General features: G+C 41.8%; 2 protein-coding genes across 4 annotated transcripts; one reads left to right on the top strand and one right to left on the bottom strand.

Moving 5' to 3' along the window:
* Positions 1-922: 922 nt before the first annotated feature.
* On the bottom strand, positions 923-13,728 carry Pate2 (prostate and testis expressed 2). Of its 2 annotated transcripts, XM_070013551.1 has the most exons (6): positions 13,585-13,728; positions 12,623-12,738; positions 5,834-5,965; positions 5,664-5,687; positions 5,050-5,178; positions 923-4,727 (listed from the first exon to the last, which is right to left on the bottom strand). In XM_070013551.1, exons 3-6 carry the CDS (start codon positions 5,883-5,885, stop codon positions 4,591-4,593), a joined length of 342 nt encoding a protein of 113 aa, XP_069869652.1. In that variant the 5' UTR covers positions 5,886-5,965; positions 12,623-12,738; positions 13,585-13,728; the 3' UTR covers positions 923-4,590. The 2 variants fall into 2 exon arrangements, with proteins under 2 accessions (XP_069869652.1, XP_069869653.1); XM_070013552.1 differs by lacking the exons at positions 12,623-12,738; positions 13,585-13,728 and having other exon boundaries at positions 5,834-6,132.
* Positions 8,854-13,426, top strand: Pate3 (prostate and testis expressed 3). Of its 2 annotated transcripts, none has more exons than XM_070013550.1 (3): positions 8,854-9,004; positions 12,468-12,587; positions 13,169-13,426. In XM_070013550.1, exons 1-3 carry the CDS (start codon positions 8,863-8,865, stop codon positions 13,291-13,293), a joined length of 387 nt encoding a protein of 128 aa, XP_069869651.1. In that variant the 5' UTR covers positions 8,854-8,862; the 3' UTR covers positions 13,294-13,426. The 2 variants fall into 2 exon arrangements, with proteins under 2 accessions (XP_069869651.1, XP_069869650.1); XM_070013549.1 differs by having other exon boundaries at positions 8,856-9,004; positions 12,465-12,587.
* Positions 13,729-22,689: the final 8,961 nt, after the last annotated feature.

Here is a 22,689-nt window from a genome sequence, read left to right as displayed (position 1 = left end):
TATACTAAAAGCTGAAATAGTGATAGTCACAACAAAATTAAAAACCAAATCTTTCTTTGTTTATTGCATTTAAATCTTGAATGCATGTGCTATTTATTTTGGCTTGACATACAATGTTATATGGATAATCATCAACAGATTATGATCAAATTATCATTTTAGAAAGATATATGAAAAAAAACAGTAAGGTCTGCCCTGGCCATGCAGACCCTGAGCAGATACCTCCATACCTCTTGGACAAGTTTCTGTTACCTAAGTATCTGTTACTTAAGGTAACTGGCACAACTGGAAGCAGTCACCTTCCCCTCCTACTAGATCACATCCTGAGCCACCTCTGGTCACATGCCTCCCATGGGACCTTAGGAGGGTCCCAGGCCCTGAGGTGTGGCCACACCTTTCCCCCGCCTGGCCACACCTCTTCCTGTCCCTGGCCTAGCTAAGTCCTGGCCCAGGGGTGGGGCTCCCTTTTTCAGCCATGCCCCTCCACCATGCACGGCAGGGGCAGCAGTTTAGTAAATAAACTTCTTTTCCTGTCTGAATACCATGTGGTATTTTCTTCATCAGCTACCTATTGAAACCTACTTATACCTTACAAAAACCTTCCTGTATAACATAGCAAGTTAACTATTTGCAACACAAGTCTATCTCCAGTCCACAAATGCTATATGAGAGCATGTTAGGCTTTTCTGTTGGAAAAGAAATTTTCTCCTAGATTTTATCTGATCCATTGTAGAAATTGGAAAATGAAGCTAGGAAGACTATCCCCAGATGTGCTGAAGCAGATAAAAATACATTCCAGAATTAGACAGACTTTATCTAGGTTGTAAGAAAACCTCATAAGAAAGATTTTTCTCAAAAAAAAAAAAAAAGATTTTTCTCATACATTGTCGTAAAATGAATCATCCCAGAAGCCACACTTAGGTAGATGGAATATTGGAATCTTTATTACAACACTAGAAGTCTGCAAGCAGCCCATTGTTAATAGGCCTGCAGCCCTCAAACACACATAACACAGTTAGGAAACATGCTAGAGAGAAAAGAAAGAACAAAAACAATACCAAAAGCCAATTCAGCTCTGATAGAGAGCTGATTTGGGACATCTTGACGACCAGAGGCAAGCCAAGAGACAGGACCCAGGACAGGATCATGGAGACTAGCGGCATGGTGTTCTGGCAGCTGGGCTGGGCTGGGCCTAAATAGGGTCCAAGCAGGGGGCAGGTCCACAGGAAATTCCCAGTTCTAGTCACTGGACTGACAGGTTCAGTAACCTATCAGCCAAGTGCCCACCCCTGCCACCAGGGATCCAAGCACTCTCATCACCTGGAAGGCAGGTGATGGGCAAGGGGTTTTCTTCCCCAGCATGAAGACAAGATTCCACACCCGACCATCCACCATGTGGCCAATATGGTGCCAGCCAGACCTGACCTCCTTACTTCAACATGAGTTTGGACACTGCACATAACTGTCACTCAGGAGTGCCAGAATCCAACTTCATTTTCCAATCTAACCTCATTTGGTTTTTGAGTTCCATTCCCAATGAGATGAAACACTTGGGCTTGTCAAGTTAAAGTTTAGAGATTGTCTTGAGGGGGTGGGTGATGTTGAGTAGATGATAGGGTGGGGAGTGGGGTGATCAATGGAAAGGGTGATGTTGATCCAGATGTGTTGTATTCATTAATTGACATGTTGAATAAAAACCCTTTGTACAACTAGTAATAGTAATAATCAAAAAGACGTAAAATAAAGGGTGGGGCTTTAGATAGGACACTTGCCTAGCATGGATCCCTGCCACCAAAATTTTAAAAACTGAACAAAGAATGAAAGGAAACAAAGGAAGTTGTGGAGAAAATGTTAACACAAATCTACTGTCAGCTGGAGAGACCAGCTTTCCCTGTCTCCCATGGGTCAGGTCAGCTCTGGAGTCTAACTCCCACCTTGATTCGAGAGGCCAGACATTCATGGATTGAGGTCTACACTCATGATGGGAGTTTAGTGGGTGGACAAAGCAGTTCCTGTTTGGCAGAGAGCAAATCTCCAGGTAAGTAAACAAATGAGCTGTCAGAAGCCAATACTCCACAACTGGACACATTGACTAAGAAGATGGAATTTGTGAGGCACCAAAATCAAATCAAAACCACCCACATGAAGTGCTCTGAGGGTCAGGGTGCCGGAATTTGCTTTTAAAACAGGAGACCTTATCATTAGAACTCTCTTCTTTTTAAAAAAATACAATTTTAAAGCTGGGCTCCAGTGGCTCACGCCTGTAATCCTAGCTACTCAAGAGGCAGAGAGCTGAAGATCACGGTTCAAAGCCAGCCTGAGCAGGAAAGTCCAGGAGACTCTTATCTCCAGAAAACTGGAAGTGGCGCTGTGGCTCAAGGACTGACAGAAAAACAAAAGGCAAAAGGGAGCTGGGCCTCTGGGCACTAATGGCTCATGCCTGTAATCCTAGCTAATAAGAGCTGAGGATCTTGGTTTGAGGTAAGCCCAAGCAGGAAAATCCATGAGACTTTTATCTCCAAGTTAAACACCTAAAAAAAAGCCAGAAATGGAGAGAGAAAGAGGGAACAGCTTACACTAAGCAAAAGGAAAGAAATATACATATCACCCAGTTTCAAAAAATGTTTGTATTGTCAAAGTTTGTAGAGTTCATAAGCTTTATAGACCACGAGAATGACAATTTTCCTTGTGTTAGAATGTGTTTGTAACTTTAGCTAAGTATCACTATCCCACAATCACTTAATCTCAATAAAGAAATTTTTTTTAAACCAGAAATGGAGCTGTGGCTTAATGTGGTAGAGCACTAGCCTTGAGCAAAAAAGCTAAGCAAGGGGCATAAAACCTTGAGCTCAAGCCCAGTACCACAATTATAAAAGCAAGGAAGGAAGGAAGGAAGGAAGGAAGGAAGGAAGGAAGGAAGGAAGGAAGGAAGGAAGGAAGGAAGGAAAGAAGGAAGGAAGGAAAGAAGGAAGGAAAGAAGGAAGGAAGGAAGGAAGGAAGGAAGGAAGGAAGGAAGGAAGGAAGGAAGGAAGGAAGGAGAGAAAGGAGAGAGAGAACACCTCAAGGAAAAGGGTAGTTGTTTCATGTAAGAGTTTTATGTGGGCTGGGAAGGTGGCTCAGTGCTAGAACGCTTGCCTTGCATGCATGAGGCCCTGTGTTCGATTCCCCAGCACCACATAAGCAAAAAGAAGAAAAAAGCCAGAAGTGGTGCTATGGCTCAAGTGGTAGAGCACTAGCCTTGAGCTGAAGAGCACCCAGGCCCAGAGTTCAGGCCACAAGACCGTACCCCCCCACAAAAAAAGTTTTATGTGACATAATACAAGAAGAGAAACAGAAAAACCTCATGGGAATGAGGTCCAGGAACAGCTAAAGGTCTCCTAACCAGAAATGTCAGCGTTACTCTGTCCCAGGAAGCTGGTTCTTGTCTCTTTCTGTTTGTCTCCTTCAGTGTCTTCCTGCTGCTCTTCTCAGGGCAGTTCCCTTTCTGCTATTTTAACCTTCAATTGTTCATAACTTGCTTCATCAAACACAGAGTTGGTTGTTATCCAAACTTCACACTGGTTCTATAGGTGTCTTTAATTATCATGGGAAGTCATTTGCATCTTTCCTCATTCCCAGGAGAAGAAACCTAGTAGCAATCCTCCCACAAGGCCTCCATCCCCGATCCGATCACCTAGTTCAATCACATGCCAAGTCAAGCTGCCAGCCAGGACTATGATCAGTCCAGTTCCACTCACACTAACCTGTCTCTCAGGCCAGAGTTTCCACAAACTGCCATGGCCCAACATGTCCCTTCCTATGTCTGCCCATTTTTTTTTTCTGGATTGAAATTACCTGAATAACTCTACCAGAGAAAGACTTGGCTCATATCAAATTGGGGAACTTAGTTTAGCTGTCTTCTGCTTCCTGAACCCATGGGCAAACGTATTATGCCTGTCCTGAGTCTTGAACTCAGAACCTGAGCTTTATTGTTCAAGGCTAGACTCTACAAATTGAGCCACAGCTCCATTTCCAGATTTTGTTTGTGGGGTGGGGGTGGGGTTAGTTAATTGAAGACACTGATCTCACTGACTTTCTTCCCTGAGCTGACTTTGAACCATGATCCTTAAATCTCAGCCTCCTGAGTAACTAGGATTACAGGCATGAGCAACCGGGGCCTATCAATGCCAGAAACTTATGAGGTTGATCCAAAGACAATCCCAATCCCAAGAATGGTTATAGATGAAGAGAGGATGGCTACAGAATTCTCAGTATAATCTTGGGTTATTCTGGCCCAAATTTTCATTTCCATATAGGAGATTCTAAGTAATCATGCCTGTGGCAGTAGCATCAAGAGGAAATCAAAACTCCATTCTAGACATGAATAAGAGGGCTCGGCAAGGATCCAGTCTAGTGTTTCATCACACACAAGGCTGATCTCTCTTACCCTGCCTGTTTCTCTTATGACTGCTTCTCTGTTTTACTCCTAGCTGGCTTTCCCCGCCACCCCCAAGGCTGATTAGGAGAGGAGGAGCAAAATACAGGCTTTAGGGAAAGATTAAAGGAAGTAGTGAGTGAAAGAATGAAGGCGAATCTAGGACCAGTGTAAAACTAGACACCTTCAGGGAGGTTGCAGTAGCTGCTGTGTTTACAACAGATGAGTTCTATCCTCTTCTCAAAACCCAAGAAGTTGATGTCTTCACAGTTGGTCATGCAAGACAGTTTTGAATAATGATACATACTTCGCCCTGAGGAGATGAAAGAAGAAAGAATACAATTGGAATGATTCCATTTTCTACTGTTGTATTCCTAGAATGACCTATCTGCAGATCCTCACTTACGTTTCTCTCGTCCCCAAATAGCTACAAAGCTGAGTCGACCAATTACAGACCCAGAGGATAGATGTAACAGATGTGAACTTTGCCTCCGATCAATGTTGTCCAGAGGAAAAGCCAATGCAGGCCAGCCTTCTAGTAAAACTCTCACGTTCACCCACTCAAGAGAGTGTCACAGCCTCCCACTTGAAGGAAGCAGTCTTTCCCCATGATGCTGTACACCATCATCTGTTACCTTTATGTGTGAGGATGTAAAAGTTCTCAGTAGCACAGGACTGTTTATGTTGTAGCTTGCAGGAACTCATGAAATCATAGCACCACCCAAGATGATACCTCTTACATCTGAAGCACATGAGTGAAGTTTCTGCCAGATACAGAAAGAGATGCTTAGAGGAGATGGTCTGGAAGGTTCTCTGGACTTAGAGGCTTGTCTGCAGGAGTTTAGTCTGGCCTAGTGGTTCTTAATCTTCTTAGATTAGGATTATAATTAGAATGTTGTGAGAGGTCACCTGTATGAACAGAAATCAAATGTTATTTAACATTTTCAAGAGCTCAAGATTCCTGGAGAATTTATCTGTGGAATTCAAATAATAAATCCCTTTTCTAGGCTGATGATTTTGTCCGGGCATGGGCAAAAAAGAAGGAAACAATGTTTTGTTTTGTTTTTTAACCTCCTAGTTTCAAGAACTAGACTAAAGATGTCTGGACAAAGATAATCCCTAGGGATTCTCTAGCAAGAATGGATTATAACCTTCTCTTACAAGTTAAGTTTATGTCTAAACACAGGATGTTACCACGGACAGTAGGCTTATCTGCTCCCCAAAGTCTTGAAACCAACTACGGCCATACCTTTGTGAGCGTTGTGGGGCTCACCTGTGAAGAGAAGAGAAAAATCTGTGGTGTTATCCTCTCACAGACACCTGCTACAGCCCCAAGATCCAATTTGGGGGATCTCTCTTTCCCCAGCATCTGTGTGTTCATAACCAACCCTCAGACCCCTCGTTGCTTCTAAGACTTACCCTCATCTGAGCAGAGCAGGAAGACTGTGCCCAGCAGAAACAGAAAGCGCATTCTGGGACTTCTGATATGTGCAGCCTCCTTCAGAAGGTACTGGTTGTTTTCCTCCTGTGATCTATCCTTGGGCTATTCATCTGAATCAGAATCATAAGCTTCTGAGGACAGACAGTACCTCCACATTCCCAGAACCAGACTATCATGTCTGATTCTCTCCCAGCAATCCAAAGAGTATGCTCACTTTGATTTTGCCCAGGTCCTCAAAGGAAGGAAGGTAACATTATGACTTTCCTGCTCCTTCTCCTACATCCCAGTCTCAGGTCCTAAATATATATATATACATATATATATATATATATATATACATATATATATATATATATATATATATTAGTATAAGACCTTTTGCCTCATCCAACAGGAAATTTTTATTTATTCTAACAACTAACTTCACACCTGGGTCCATTTTTCTCTATCTCTACGGCCACTACCATAATCAAATCTATCACCAGCACTTGTCTAGACAAAACAACAGCCTTATTTACTGGGGTTTTTTTTTTTGCCTCCTTCTTTTCACTCTGTTCCTTTATAATGATTTCTCCATGAAGCTGTTAAAGAGCACTTTATAAGTCACGTGACTACACCCCTGCTTATAACCTACCAGTGACTCCACATCACACGTAGAAGAAAAGCCCAAGCTCTCAGAGTCTACAGGGCCTTCCCACATCTGGACAATGGCCACATCTCCAAGACACATTCTCTGTGCTTGCTACCCTCTAGGACAGAACAGCACTTCCTCATTGGTCTCTAGAAAAATGTCAGCCTCTGGCTTCCATCCTTCCTCTTATTTTATCATTTTATTTTATTGCTCGTATTGGGGCTTGAACTCAGTGGGCACTGTCCCTTAGCTTTTCTCACTCAAGACTTGATCTACCACTTGAATTATACGTCTACTTCTGGCTTTTTGTTGACTAACTGGAGTCTCATAGACTTTCCTGCCCAGGCTACTTCAAACTGTGATCCTTAGCTTCCTGGATAGCTATGATTACGGGTGTGAGTCACAGTACCTGGCTTTGTTTTATATTTCTGTAACAATCTCATTACCTGCGCTCACTTCCTTGCACCTCCAATAAAACAAAGCAGAGGTTTTGTTTATTTTTTTAATTTAAATTTTATTGTAAAAGTGGCATACAGAGGGGTTACAGTTATGTAAGTAAAGTAGTAAGTACATTTCTTTTTTATTTAATTTTATTTTAGTACATTTCTTTTTGAACACTCCTCTCTCATTTTCTCCTATTTTCTGAGGTTTTTGTTTTATTTACCACAGCATTCTCTGCAGCTGGAAACTTTGAACATAGAAAAATACCAATACTATTTGTTGGATAAATTAATGACATCCTATTTTGAATGGCCCCAGTCCATTCTCCTAGATTGATTAGAAAAATATATAATAAAGATGTGGAAATGAGATTCTTCATTTGCTAGGATCCTAAAACAATAAGAAACAAGTGTTTCTACATTTTAAAATGAAATGTGGGGCTGGGAATGTGGCTTAGTGGTAGAGTGCTTGCAGAGCATGCACGGAGTCTTTAGTTTGATTCTTCAATGCCACATACACAGAAAATGCTAGAAGTGGTACTGAGCAAAAGAAGCTCAGGGACAGTGCCTAGGCCCTGAGTTCAAGCCCCAGGATGGGCAAAAAGAAAAAAGAAAAGCACTATGGGGTGGCAATGGGAGGGAAAAGCTGAGAGAGAGCAAGGGAAGGGGTGACATTGTCTAAAAAGAAATGTACTCCTTACCTGACTATGTAACTGTAACCATCTGTACGTCATCTTTTTTTTTTTTTTTTTTTTTTTGGGTCCGGTCGTGGGGACTGAACTCTGGGCCTGGGCGCTGTTCCTCAGCTCTTCAGCTCAAGGCTAGCGCTCTATCACTTGAGCCACAGCACCACTTCCGGCTTTTTTTTTCTCTTTGCTTATGTGGTACTGAGGAATCGAACCCAGGGCCTCAGGCATGCAAGGCAAGCGCTCTGCCACTGAGCCACCTTCCCAGCCCCTGTACGTCATCTTTATAATATCAATAAAAAATTAAAAATTAAAAAAATGGAATGTGCTCTTTAGGCAGATCGACAAAGAAATGAGATGAAAGCCATATCTCAGGCCCTTGTACCACCTAGATAATACAGCCAGACAGTGAAGTGACATGATCATTTTAAGTGGTCATGATGTCACTTAATGGTCAAGACAGTGGAAGAAGAGGGTGGTAAGGGGAAGGGGGAGGTAGAGAACAAGAGACAGAAGAGGTGAAATGGCATTCTTGATATTGTTAATACAAATAAGTGATTTTCTCTGTGCTGGCACTGGGACTTGAACTCAGACTGGGAGCTTTCCTTTAGCATTTTGCTCAAGGCTGATGGTCTACTGACAAGAAAAAGTAAAAATAAAAAAAGGATATGGAAGGATGTGCATATATACTTATGAAAATGCTACATGTTTCATATGGTAAGAATCTGTGTTTTGGTATCTTTGTAAACTCGTGGAGCCAATCACATGCATATTCAGGGACAACTGTAATTACTAAGATAAAGATTATAAGCAAGGTTCTGGTGGCTCACATCTGCGATCCTAACTACGCAGGAAGCTGAAATCTGATGCTCAAATTTTGAAGCCAGCCTGGGCAGGAAAGTCCATGAGACTCCAATTAACTGCACATACCCGCGTGTGCGTACACACACACAAGCCAGAAGTGGAGTTGTGCCTCAAGTGATAGAGTGTTAGCCTTGAGCACAAAAGCTCAGGGACCAGGCCCAGGCTCTGCATTCAAGCCCCAGAGCCAAGACCAAAAAATAAAAACTAAAAAAGGTAGTACTAAATACCAAGGTTAGCTCAATGAAAATTCCAGCATTTATTAATTATTTATTAATTGTTGCCTGTTGTGGGAAGGATAACCAATGAACCTGAGCTCCGAGAAGAAAACCTTGTATGACTAGAAACTCCATACTATCCCTGAGGCATGAATAATTAATCACTCTCTTATGGCAAAGGGGAAAACTTCCTCCCAAAGCCTAAAGATCTGTGCTTGCTGTCCCTGGTTTCTTTTCTTCTGCACAAGAGACTGCTGGGCCAGAATGAACAAACCCTTCCTGTTGCTCTTTTCCCTCTCCTGCCTCATTGTGGGTAAGTCAAGGCCTGAGGAGTGAGCTTCAGTAGCAGGGGGTCGAGAGCCCACAGCACAGCCAGAGCCATTCAGGAGTAGGCCTGGATCACCCTGGGCTAGCAGGAAGCAGAGCCTGAACTGAGGATGTCCCTTCTGATTTCTCGGTCAACTTTCCTGTGCTTTTTCACCTTCCCCCTATTCCCAAGCAAGTGTGCAAGCTTCTACATCACTTCCCCTGTATCCTGCTTCTCTCCTTGATTCCTACCATTCTCACAATCCAAAACATGAGTGAAATTTCTCTTAGATCATCTTTTCTGCTCATCAATCTACATTCTTTCTGTGGATATATTTATACCCACTTGCTGAGTAAATTAGCCACTCTAGAATGGATAATTCTGTGGTTGGTTTAGTCTTGGACATTTGTTCTGATACTCATTCAGGGATCTTGTATTACAATTATATTTTTGGAAAGAGACTTCTGAATGCCCTCTAATCAGATTTTGTAAAATATGGCTCAGTCACTCTTTAATTCTGTGCTGGGTTTTTTTGGTTTATTTTTTAATTGGTATTTCTTATTACCTTTAAGTAGTTATACAGAGGGTTTCCAATTCCACATGTCAGTGTATGAGTACAATTCTGCTTGAGCAGTGTTACTCTTTCTGTTGTTCTCTTCTATTGCTTGTTAATTAGACAATGGTTTTATAGAGGTTAAATCAGATACAGTTTGACAGAACATGGATCAAATAAGATGTTCAGTAAAATACTCTTTTTCTTTCTTACTTTAGTGGGGGGAGGAGGGAATTTTTCTTTAATTGAATGTGTACTTCAATGATTTTCCTCCACAGACCTTCATGAAGGGTATCACAAGCGGTGCTCTAACTCATAAGAACTTTTTTTAAAAATCCATTTGAAGCTCAAAATACATCCACTAACAATATCCAAGCAGCCATATTCAACAAAAAGCATCATAGAGTCACTAGCTTAGGAGACAGGTTTCAAAGTTCAAGCCAGGTGCTGGTGGCTCTTAGCTACTCAAGAGGCTAAGATCTGAGGATTGTGCTTTGAAGGCTGCGCAGGAAAGAAAATCTGTGAGACTTACTTTAAAAAAAAATTAAACCCAAACCCTCACAGTCCAACAAAATGAATACCAGGCAGGCACATGAAAGATGTGGAAGAGGTCAAGGGGAGAGGAGAAGAGGAATAAAAAGAGGAACCAAACCAGCTACAACTATGTTCATTGCAGCATTATTTACCATATCTTAGATGCCCCTCAGTAGATGAATAGATCAAGAAAATGTGGTGTATACACAATTGAGTTCTATGCTTCCATTGGAAAGAATGACATTGACCCACTCATGAGGAATTGTAAAGGCTTGCAGGGTAGGGAGGGGAATCATACTAAGTGAAGTAAGCCAGACCCAAAGAAACATAGGCTCCATGGTTTCCCTCATTTGTATTAATAAGTATAAGCCTAGGAGAGTTCCAGCAGAGTATCACAACAGCTCAATAGCTGACCATATAAAATGATGGTAATTGAAATGAACTCCTAGATGTGGAAAAAGAGGGTTTTTTTGTTTTGTTTTTGATGTACTCTATGAAGTTACTTCTTTTTTCTTTTGTTTTTCCCCTTTTGGTTTATCCCCTGTTGTCACTGTCTTTGATTTGTGTACCCCATGTCTTGTATATATGTTTATCTGATTTGGGAATGGGAAGGGGAATAACAAAATGGTGAGGTAAAGGACAAAGAGTGAACCAATGCAACAGTGATACTCACAAGACACTATGTTGGCAACGAACTTGACCATTGGGGGAGGGGGAGAAGGGGTGAGAGAATGTGGGAGAAAAAAGAGGGAGAAGGTAACAATATTCAACAAGAAATGTACTCATTACCTTACTTATGTAACTGCAACCCCTCTGACATCACTATTACAACAAACTAAAGTTAAATTTAAAAAATAGAAAGAGGAAGAGAGAATGCAGTTACGATATTCAAGGCATATCCTATGAAAGTAAGAAGATTGAGGGGCAAGGCTGGGTTGAGAGAGATGGGGGAGGATGATGAAAGGGGTGACGGATCAAAATGCATTGTTCTTATAAATTAACTTGTTGAATGGCAATTCCTTTGAACAATGACTTAAAGATAATAAAAATATAGTTAAATAAAATCCAAAAGTAAAGTTGTGTCTTAAGTGGTAGAATTCCAGCCTTAAGCAAAAAAAAACAAAAACAAAAACAAAACAAAACTGAGGGACAGTGCCCAGGCCTTGAATTCAAGTCCTAGGACACGCTTGTGAGTGCATATGTATACACACATGTGGGCGCACACACACACACATACATGCACACACCAAAGTACTTACACACACACACACACCCACACACAAAAAGTACTTGCTCACATGATCATACTAATGCCTCTTTTTTTTTTTTTTTGGTCAGTCGTGGGGCCTTAACTCTTGGCCTGGGCGCTGTCCCTCAGCTCTTCAGCTCAAGGCGAGCACTCTACCACTTGAGCCACAGAGCCACTTCTGGTTTTCTGGTGATTAATTCTCCCAGACTTTCCTGCCCGGGCTGGCTTTGAACCTTAATCCTCAGATCTCAGCCTCTTGAATAGCTAGGATTATACCAGTGCTCAACTAATATATACTTTTTAAAAAATTTTTGCCAGTCCTGGGGCTTGAACTCAGGGCCTGTGCACTCTACCAGTTGAGCCTCAGTACCACATCCAGCTTTTTCTGTTTATGTGGTGCTGAGGAATCAAACCTAGGGCCTCATGCATGCAAGGCCAGCACTCTACCACTGAGCCACCTTCCCAGCCTATACTAATGCCTGTTTACATCCCGGTTAAATAAGCCAGGTCAACATTAATAGCATTTTGTGTGTGTGTGTGTGTGTGTGTGTGTGTGTGTGTGTGTGTGTTGTGTCTGTGTGTGTTTATTTTTGTGTCTGTATTGGTGTCTGTGTCTGTGTGCTGGTTCTGTGGCTTGAACTCAGAGCCTGGACTGCCATCCCTGAGCTTTCTAGCTCCAGATTAATATTCCATCACTTGAGCCACATCTCCACTTTTTGTTTTGGTGGTTAGTTGGAGCTAAGAATCTAGCTGGCTTTGAACTGTGATCCTCAGATCTCAACCTCTTCAGTAGCTATGATTACAGCCATGAGCCACTGATACCCAGCTAATAGCACCATTTTTAAGCAAGAGAAACCAACTACAGGGAGGTTGTTGCTCAGTTATGTCCACTGAAAAGGCTGAAGTTAGAACTGGAATCTTTTTTATGGCACTTTCTGGCCATCACGGTAAGATGAGGAGCTGCTCAAAGGTCCTTCTATTTACTATCTAGATACTGTGCCACCAGCTCTTCATCTACTATCCACCTGTTGGTCATTCCACAGACCCCCCAGCTCTGCAAATCTGTTATTTCCAGCTGTATCTCCAATCTCAATTTCCCAGTCTCACATCAAGCTCTATGGTCTCTCCAGCAGCAACACCACTGATATGTGTAACATGCCACCTTCGCACCCTGACAGACCACTGCAGAAGAGGCTATGGCATCTGCGTTGCTCAGGAGCACGAGTCCTGCATGAGCCTGAAGATCTACAAGGGTAAGTCAGAGGGTCAGGGGAGGTAGTATACAAACCTTAGAATTCTTAGCACAGCACTCCAGCAGTTTTACATCTCAAACTGAGGCCATCTTGGGGGACGAACCAAGATACAAAAGGCTCTGGGTGTGGTTGCACACAGACAGAAGAGGATCTGGGAAAATGGGAAAGGAGAAAGAGGTGAGGATTTTATATTCCCAGGAAAGATGGTCAAATAGAGATGGCCTTTGAAGACCTCACAGGACTCTTGCTAATCTTCTGGTGAGGGGGGGGGGGAGGGAAAGAGATGTAAAAGATGCACAGAGTCATATGGTTAATATATATGTATGGAAATACCACACAATTTTCTGTACAACTAATATATAACAAAGCACAAAAAATTAAGGAGTTATCATACAAATAAGTCGATCCTGCACCTAGCCAGCGATTTTGGCACTGGACCTCTTGGAATATAGATATTTACCCTCTTGGATATATGCTGGGAAGCTTCCCCTATGCTTACCTGTTTGGTGCCAGATCTTGTCTGCCTTGGAGAACTAGATCACTGGTTTTTTTCCCCCCTCTGTTTTTTTCCCCTATTTCAGATGATGTTCTCCAAGTATCATATATGGTGTGTCAGAAGTTCTGCAATAACTTGAAATACGACCTCAACAATCGGACTTATGTGCATCGATGCTGCCAGAGCAACTATTGTAACTTTAGAATGTAGGGTATTCATTCTGGGCCAGGTGTGATGGTACACCCTTGTTAATCCAGTTTCCCAGGAGGCTGGAAGGGGAGAGTCACCATTTGAGGCCAGCCCATCAAAATTGCACATTCTTGCCAACAAGCATCATGGTTGACATCAGGTGTGGGTTGTGATTTGTGTGTGTGTGTGTGTGTCTGTGTGTGTGTTAATGTCATGTATATGTGACATTATATATAGAAGGTGAGGCCTAGAACTGGAAAGAAAATACAGAAGTCAGTCACTGGAGAAATCGAAGGAAAGTTGTATGCCTACCTCTCAGTATCAGCCACCATGTCAGCCAGCCTTTCAACACTTGTCAACTCTAGCAACTTCTTGGAACTACAGATAAGCCAGACACATGCTGGGTTCCCTCTGCCCATCAGGAAGATGAGGACGTAGTATCCAACCTGCACTCTGTTCCCGACTTCTGGCATCTGAACCTCTAGAACTTCCCTTGAGTCTTTTCCTGAGGCTAGCGCTGTAGCCCTCTCCCCTCTTACCCTGGCTCCTATCCAAAACCATATCATTCTTTACTGCTTTTTCTTACTCCAAGGGCTAAAGGACACACTGTCCTGTCATGTCCTGTTCCTGTCCTGCCCAGAGGCACCAACCTGAGCCTCCCCCTGACCCTTACAAAGGGAAGGGAAGGCAGTGGTTTGATGTCGGGTTAGGCTTCTTTGTAGTCAGCCCAGAATTATGTTTATTTTCCCTCTCTAGGGGAGCAGGGGGAAAATAAGATAAAAACAAAGTCCTTAAAAGGAAATGTCCTGTAGTCTTGATAACGAGGCAGGAGCCATTGCAGGACATTGTCCTGCTTTCCTGGTTCCTACTGGGAAACCATTAACTCTCCATCTCCTTCTGTATGGCCAACCCAAGGTAGCCTCCAGCCTGAGACCCATTGATCCCCTCCCTAATTGCACTCCACACTAACCTGGCACAGTCTTGATATGGAAGGTCCTAGTTTACCACATGTACAAAATAAAGGAATTGATCCTAAGAGCCATACAGTTCAGCACCTGTTCCTACACAAGAAACAGGAGTTGGTTAGAATGACATCGCAATTAAAGTTAGAGGGAGATACTGATCCATCTTGCTCTTGGTGATCAAGCCAGAGACACGAACATCCAGGTGAGAGATGTATAGAACAGAACTTTGCGTCTTCTCACAGATCATCTCTTGTCATGTGCCTGGTATAGTAAGTAGCTTCACTGATCAAACTTGGAGAAGACAGAATTGTAGGAAGGCCTTAAAACCACAATGGCAAACTTCTTCAGATGGACTCTGAAGCGTTTCTCAGCAGCCCCCTCCTGAAACATTGTCCCAACTAGGTTACAAGGATCTCAAGGATGTGAGAGGTTTTACTGTGAGTCTCAAACCATGCCAACACCCCCAGACTTCTGCCTCATCCTACAGGCTGAGCTGATAGCACAGTAAATGCTCCTCTGGTGCCTTCCCATGGCAGGAGTGAGAAATCAGGCTGGCAAAGAGGGAATGGATGTTATTGCTCTCCAGTGCAACTTCTGCCTGCCTCTCCTGCAAAGAAACCTATATGGAATGAACCACCAGGAGAACCACCATGTGTATAGGTCTTATGCTTACAGAGCATTTGTTATGACATTTCTTATCGGATTACCTGGGTAAAGAAAGATCTACTGCCACACAGCCCAACTGTATGGGATTCATTACATTGCCCCAAGGTCAAGTGCTGTGCTGTCTGTGTTCCCCAATATGGAGGAAATCATAAGAGGTGTGAAGTCTGGGATTCTCAGAAGCCACCTGGAGCCCTCAGCAGAGTAGATTACAGATGCTTCCGTCAAGCAGTGGCCACTCACCTTCTAGGCAAGGCAACAAGACAGAGCCTGCAGGGGCTGCCCTGGAAGTGGCCACTCCCCTACAGCTTAGATTTGGCTTGCATGTTGGATGGGCAGGAGGCAGAGAACAGTGTCTCCTAGATGGCCTTTGAAGTGAGGGCCTAAGGTTCAGAACAGACTGATTTCTCTCACATGGGTGGCTAGTCATGAGATTAGATGAGATGGGAGTCCCAGACCCAGGGGTTAGAGTTGGGCTGCTCTAACCAGAGGAATGAACTGCTAAAGACTCACTCAGATGGCTCGGTAGCTGCCAAGAAGTAACCATAATTGTGTCATGGATGCTCCCCCCCTTTTTTTTCTTCTGGGAGTCTCCAAGTGCTTTTTTTTTTTTTTATAATATTTTGACTCGATCAAATTTCCAGTCCTGTAAGAACTTTTTTTTTCTAGATGCAAATTCTTCAGACAAGTAGTTTTCTTTTAGAAGGCAGATAGGCCCTGATCTAGAACCTTTAGAAGAGATTCCCAAACCAAACCCAGAGTCAGGCACAACTTCTAAGATTATAATGCTAAGTTAAGTCATGTCTGTGAATCCCCCCCCCCCCCAGCGACTCCTCCACTTCCCCCATGTATTCCCAGAGGCCGCATCCTGGGTGCTCCCATTTGGGAAATCCAGAAACTCAACTCTAACTCTTCGCATAGCAAGGGCCTAGAAGAGGGTACGAGAGTCAGGGACTAGCCCTGATCATTTTGCAATCATGTCTGTGATTCAGTTATCTGCAACAGGACTCCATGTTAGTTTGCTAGGCTGGCATAACACAATACCATTTACTCGACAGAAATTTATCTTCTCATCGTTTGCTAGAAGTATAAGATCAAGAAACTGACATTATAGGGCTTTGTGAAGCCTTTCTCTTTGGAGAGAAAAGGAGCTATCCATGTCACAAGTACCCATGATCTCTAGGTGACTGAATAGGAGTGGATGCTTGAATCAAATGTAGATAAACCCAAAAACTATGGATCTATGAATCTAGGAGGAAATGGTAAGCTGGGCTTTTGCTATAGTGAGAGTTCAGAATTGGGAAGATTAAGTCAGATCTAAGTAAAGATAAATGTCCCACGAGAGCAAACGGCAGAAGCAAATGAAAATATGAAGAGACGGACAATTCATAGGACTAAATATTAGGAAGAAAAATAAGAATAGAATAGAATAATCTGAATCTCCTCAAAGAAGTTATGTATGCTTGGGACCGTATTTAAAAAGGTATCCCAACCAAATTGTATTTCTTATTTTGAAATGTATTGAGATTTCTATTTAATTTTGTGTAAGTATGCTAGTCCTGGTGCTCAGGTTACTAGTGCTCTATCATTTGAGCCACAGTTCCACTTTTTGGTGGTTAATTAGAGACAAGAGTCTCCTGACTTCCTGCCTGGGCTGGCTGAGAACTATGAGCCTCAGCTCTCAGCTTCCTGAGTAGCTGGGATTATAGATGTGAGCCACCAGTGCCCTGCTTCTATTTAATTTTTTTCCATTGGGAAATAATACAGGAACAAAATAAGAAGTTGATGTTTTTGCCCACCTACCCTCAAACACACACTCTCAAGATAGTCAGCTCATAATGTGACCATACCACATTACAATGGCTAGGGTTAAGGTCTTAAGCAGACTTTAACTGTCGTGAGAGTCCTTGTGCAGTGAAGGAATGAAGATTCCAGCAAGCTGGTCTCTGAAACACTTTCTCTTTTGCTCCCTGCTGGATTGTGCTAATTGCCACAGGGTATGACGGCCATCCTTCCATTTGTTGTTTGTTTATGCTGATCAATTGGTTGCATTCACATACGGATTTCAATAATCATTCTCTTGTGATGTCGGTCTTATGAAAACTTCAACAAAACTACTTCTATGAAAAATATGCTCAATCCTCAAGTTGATTGTAAGATAGATCAGCAAAATAGGTACCAATGAGTTAGATTTTAAAAAATAATTCTAGGGGAGGGGAGATGTTCACAAGTGTCTTATTTTAGGAAATAGAAATCTGTGGTCCACAGAACAATGGGTTCTGGAAATGTCTATATGCCAGTGCATAAAAGGCATTCTCCACATGTCCTTAAGGCTCTTTGAGTAAAGGTTATAACCGAAAGTGTAGTAAAAGAGTTGAGTAAAAGTGACCAAATATACAATCGTTAAGCCTTGGGGATGAAATTGAACTAGGAAATAGAAACAGGAGGGTGGATTATCAACATATAGATGATATATAGTGGTATAACCATGGAGATACAAAAGTTCTTTTTTACCTTTTATATATTTATTTATTTTATTAGTGTGCATTACCTGTATAAAATAATGGTTTCATAGTGACATTTTCATTCATGCATACAATGCCTTTTGCTCATATTCATCCCATTTTTCTTTTGTCCCTTCCCCTCATTATCTCTTTTCCTTTCCCTGATAATACTCTACTTTCATATCTGGATTTTTGTACGTGAGGAAAAACACACAGAATGAAAAGGTTCTTTAAAGGAAGAATTTAGAAATAAAAAGGAACTATAGCCAGGTGTTCATGACTCATGCCTGTAATCTTAGCTACTTAGGACACTGAGATCTGAAGATCATGGCTAGAAGCCAGCTCAGGCAGAAAAGTCCATGAGACTCTCCAAGGCCATGTCCAAGTTAAGTTACCCAGCAAGCCCTGCAATGGAGGAGAAAGAAATGAAAGAAGATGAGATTCGGCAGCCTTGAAGCTCAAGTAGGAAAGAGAATGAAGAGAACCCAGGTATTTGTAGTGAAGTTGCAAAACATAGTTCCCTTCAAAGGTAGGCAAAATCACCTTATAGATCATTCCTCTTTACTCTCAAACATTTCATAACAGAAGCAATTTATGCAAGTATTATTCTTGATTTTGTTTTGTTTTGTTTTTTGGACAGTCATGGGGCCTGAACTCTGGGCCTGGGTGCTGTCCCTCAGCTCTTCAGCTCAAGCTAGTGCTTTACCACTTGAGCCACAGTGCCATATCTGGCTTTTTCTGGTGCCAAGGAATTGAACCCAGGGCCTCATGCATGCAAGGCAAGCACTCTACCACTGAGCCAACTTCCCAGCCCCTGTGCAAGTACTATTCTTATTTGCATTCAGTAGGCCTCCCTGGAAGAAAAGAAAATTCTTCCTTGTTACAATCCCACATTCATCTCTTGGTATTTCCTTATGTGCTGCTTTGAAACCAGCATCATTCTCTCAGTCTCCCCCCAACCATCCCCTGTTCTCAGGAATTATCTTCAAATGGACAGGACAGAATGACTATGCCCAGCAGGGGCAGAGGCACGGAACATTCTAGGACATTTTGTCCCTTGTAGCTCTCTGTGGGAGGTGCTGACTGTTCCTTTCTTGTGGTATGTCCTTGGCCTGTTTACCTGTCATGTAATTGTAAAATCTCATAGCAAACAAGACTCAACCAAGACCCAAAGCACCCTCCCCAATCTCCCATAGCATTCCCAGGAGAGTGTGCACCTCAATTCCCTCATAACTAGAGTTATTACCCAAAGGCCTCTATTCCATCTCTCATTCATTATAGAAGTTCCCCAAAGCTGAACTACTATCTCTATTCCTATAGTTTGTACTCATTGGCTAATTTGTTAACAAATTTATGATTCAAGAAACCATCATTGACCACTTTACCATGAGCTAGTTGAGGATCTCAAAAAGAGATTGGGATCTAGTGAGAGAGATCACTAGAAGGGAACTAGAAGACATTCAAATTAAAGTGCTAAGGAAGGTCCCCTTAAAAGGTAGATATCTGAAAAGGACTTTCAAAGCTAATAAAGCCAGGTGCTGGTGGCTCAAGCCTGTAATCTTAGTACATAAGAGGCTGATTTCTGAAGATTGCAATTCAAAACAAACCCTGGCAGAAAAGCTTGTGAGATTCTTATCTCCAATTAATCACTGAAAAGCCAAACATGGGGCAGTGGCACAAGTGGTAGAATTCTAGCTTTAAACAAAAAGCTCAGGACAGTGTCCAAGCCCTGAATTCAAGCCCCATGGTTAAGCTGGGGCTGGTGACTCATGCCTGTATTCCTAGATACTCAGGAGGCTAGATCTGAGGGTCTTGTATCAAAGCCAACCTGGGCAGACAAGTCTGAGACTCTTATCTCCAATTAACTAGCAAAAAAGCCAGAAAGAAAATAAAAATGAAAATCCATTATTATTACCTAGCCATAAAATATGCAAAGGATCAAAAAAGAGTCAGACATGAAATACCTGTAAAAACACCATAAAGAAAATTGTTGGTCAAATTTCTCTTAATAACCCTGAAGCCTGTTGAATATTACTCTCACAATTTCCCTTCTATTTTGTGGCAAAAGATAGAAGTTATACACTAACTACTAACAATTTTCTCGAGCATGTAACTTTAAGACCAATATGAAGTTGGAAAGCATGGTTCAGTTGGTACAGCAATAGCCAATGAGCAAAAGATGCAGGCACCAAGTTCCATTTCTAGTCTAGGACCTAAAAAAAAAAGGAAAGAAAAGCCAGTGTATATTTTAAGTATATAATTCATATGATTACAACAAGTAAGAACAAGCAACACCTGTGAACTTCATGTGAGAAATGGGTTTAATTTTTATTTCTTTCATAACAAATAAAATCATGACATAATGGAGTTGTAATTTCAGCTGATATTACTCAATTTTCTTCTACGGTACCAAAATGCCTGAGAATGGGTACCTCATAAAGAAATCGGCTCATGGGGGGGGGGGGAGGCTGGGAAGGGATGTGAAGGGTAAGCAAAGGAGGAGGCTGCAATGCTTGGTAAGAAATGTACGCATTATCCTGCCCATGTAATTGTAACTCCTCTGTACAGTATGTTCACAAATAAAATAAAATAAAATTAAAAAAAAAAAGAAATTGGCTCATCCAGACATGGTTTGCGAGCGAATTCTACTCACTGCCACCAAGAATTGACGGGGAGCAGAAATCTTCATCCTGCTGATCACAGACCATGGACGGCCCGGAAACCAAGAGACTGGAGGTAACCAAGTCTTCCCAGCATTGTGTCTTTGACCTAATAAAGAGGAGGAGTGCCCCCACGGTATTACCCCTGCTTTCACTATATTTGATGTTGGTGCCCTGCATCTTGTACATACACTTCTCTAATTCGGGGAAGGGAAGGGAAGAAACAAAATGCTTAAATAAGGATACAGGTTGACCCATTGTAACAATGAGATGTACAAGACACTATGTTGAAAATGAACTTTACAACTTAGGTGGGAGGGGGTGGGGGTAGTTGTGGAGGTGGAAGGAAAGGGATGGTAGGGGGAAAACAAAGAGGAGGCAACAATGCTCAATAGGAAATGGACTCATTACCTTGTTCATGTAACTGTAAACCCTCTGCACAGCATTTTTACAATAAAAATGTACAAAAAAATTTATGAAAAGAAAGATGTTGGCCCATGATGGTGGAGTATCATGATATTGGGTGCTGGGAAGTCCAAGAACATGGTACCAGCCTCTGAAGGGCTTGGTGCTATATCAAAGAGATTACCCTGTGTTAGAGAAAATCCTGTGTGTCTGCAAAATGAGAAGAATTATCTTCCCCATAGAAAATGAAATCAATTTCATAGCTGAGAACTAAAACTGATAGGGTAATATGTTGTGTAGAAATCTCTAAAAATTAGTAGTGTGTGTGTGTGTGTGTGTGTGTGTGTGTGTGTGTGTGTGTGTGTGTGTGTGTGTGTGTGTGTGTGTGTGTGTGTGTGTGTGTGTGTGTGTGTCCTTTGGCTTGAACTCAGGGCCTGGCACTGTCCCTGACTTTTTTGTGCTTAAGACCAGTGCTCTATCACTTGAACCATAGTTCTACTTCTGGCTTTGTGGTGATTAATTGGATGTAAGAATCTCATGGACTCTCCTGTATGAGCTGGTTCAAACCATAATCTTCAGATCTCAAGCTCCAAAGTAACTAGGGTTATAGACAGGAGCCACTGGTGCCCAGCAATAGGACATTTTGAATGATCTCTAAGACCTGTTTTATTCAAAAAGTATGTAAGTAAGATCATTGTTTATTTCTAAGCTAAGTAATAACAAAAATAAATATACAATGGCATTGATATTAACATGCAAAAACCATCATGTTCTATAGTTTAAATATGCACATGCAATTAAACTATCTGACAGTCCAATCTTGTGAACTGGAATGGATTAGCGATCATTAGAGACTAGGAAGCATTAGAATACTCATCCCCACTGATTTCTTGCAGGACTTGGACTTGAACTCAGGGTCTGATGCTTTCACTCACAAGCTGGCATTCTACCACCTAAGCCACACCTTCTGCCCTACCTTCCCCCTTATTGCACATCTTTCTTCTCTCCAAATGTAACTACACTAGTATCCAAACTGCAAAGATAATGTAAAAGATTGGTTTTGTTTATCTTGGGACTTATAGTAAATTAATTTCTAGTTTTTATGTGGGGTACATATCTTCATCCACTCAGCACTGTAAGGTTTCTCCACAATATCAGTAGTAGAATTTATTTTCATTGAATTTCATACAAATTATGAGTTTCATATGTATGATATCCATTTTCCTATTAGAAGATATCTTCCACACTAAGACTATTATGAATAAAGAGAACAGGTACATTCTTGTACATGTTTTGGTACAAATATGCCTATATGTGTGCTGGGAATGTGTCTAAGGCAGTCATAGGATAATAGACAAAACAAGACAAAGCCATTTTTCAACTGGTGTTTTCCCTTATACTCCTAACCATGTCTTAGTTCATGTCTTAGTTACTCCGTGTTCTTGCTAGTATTCAAATTTCAAAACATCTTCTCCCACTGTGGGACTTCCTTTTCCACTCTCAATTCCATTGGTGAATAATATTCTTAATTTTGATATGACCTAACTTACTGGTCTTTTATGACTTGTGGAGTTTTGTATCCTATGACTTAAGAATCTATGCAGATATAAAAAGCAGGGCTATCAACAGTTTCAGGTGATCAGAATTGTTAGCAAGACCATCCAAGGATCACAAGTTACCCATCAAGCTCTGAAACGGAAGAGAAAGAAATGAAGGAAGATGAGATTCGGCAGTAGGAAAGAGAATGAAGAGAACCCAGATATTTGTAGTGAAGCTGCAAAACATAGTTCCCTTCAAAGGTAGGCAAAATCACCTTATAGATCATTCCTCTTTACTCTCAAACATTTCATAACAGAACCAATTTGTGCAAGTACTATTCTTATTTGCATTCAGTAGGCCTCCCTGGAAGAAAAGAAAATTCTTCCTTGTTACAATCCCACATTCATCTCTTGGTATTTCCTTATGTGCTGCTTTGAAATCAGCATCATTCTCTCAGTCTCCCCCCAACCATCCCCTGTTCTCAGGAATTATCTTCAAATGGACAGGACAGAATGACTATGCCCAGCAGGGGCAGAGGCACGGAACATTCTAGGACATTTTGTCCCTTGTAGCTCTCTGTGGGAGGTGCTGACTGTTCCTTTCTTGTGGTATGTCCTTGGCCTGTTTACCTGTCATGTAATTGTAAAATCTCATAGCAAACAAGACTCAACCAAGACCCAA

The sequence above is a fragment of the Dipodomys merriami genome, unplaced genomic scaffold, assembly GCF_024711535.1.
Source record: "Dipodomys merriami isolate MVZ:Mamm:240054 unplaced genomic scaffold, mDipMer1.0.p SCAF_91, whole genome shotgun sequence".
Classification (NCBI taxonomy): Eukaryota; Metazoa; Chordata; class Mammalia; order Rodentia; family Heteromyidae; genus Dipodomys; species Dipodomys merriami.
The sequence above is the reverse complement of the archived record's forward strand: the minus strand, read 5'-3'. Positions and strand labels throughout refer to the sequence as shown.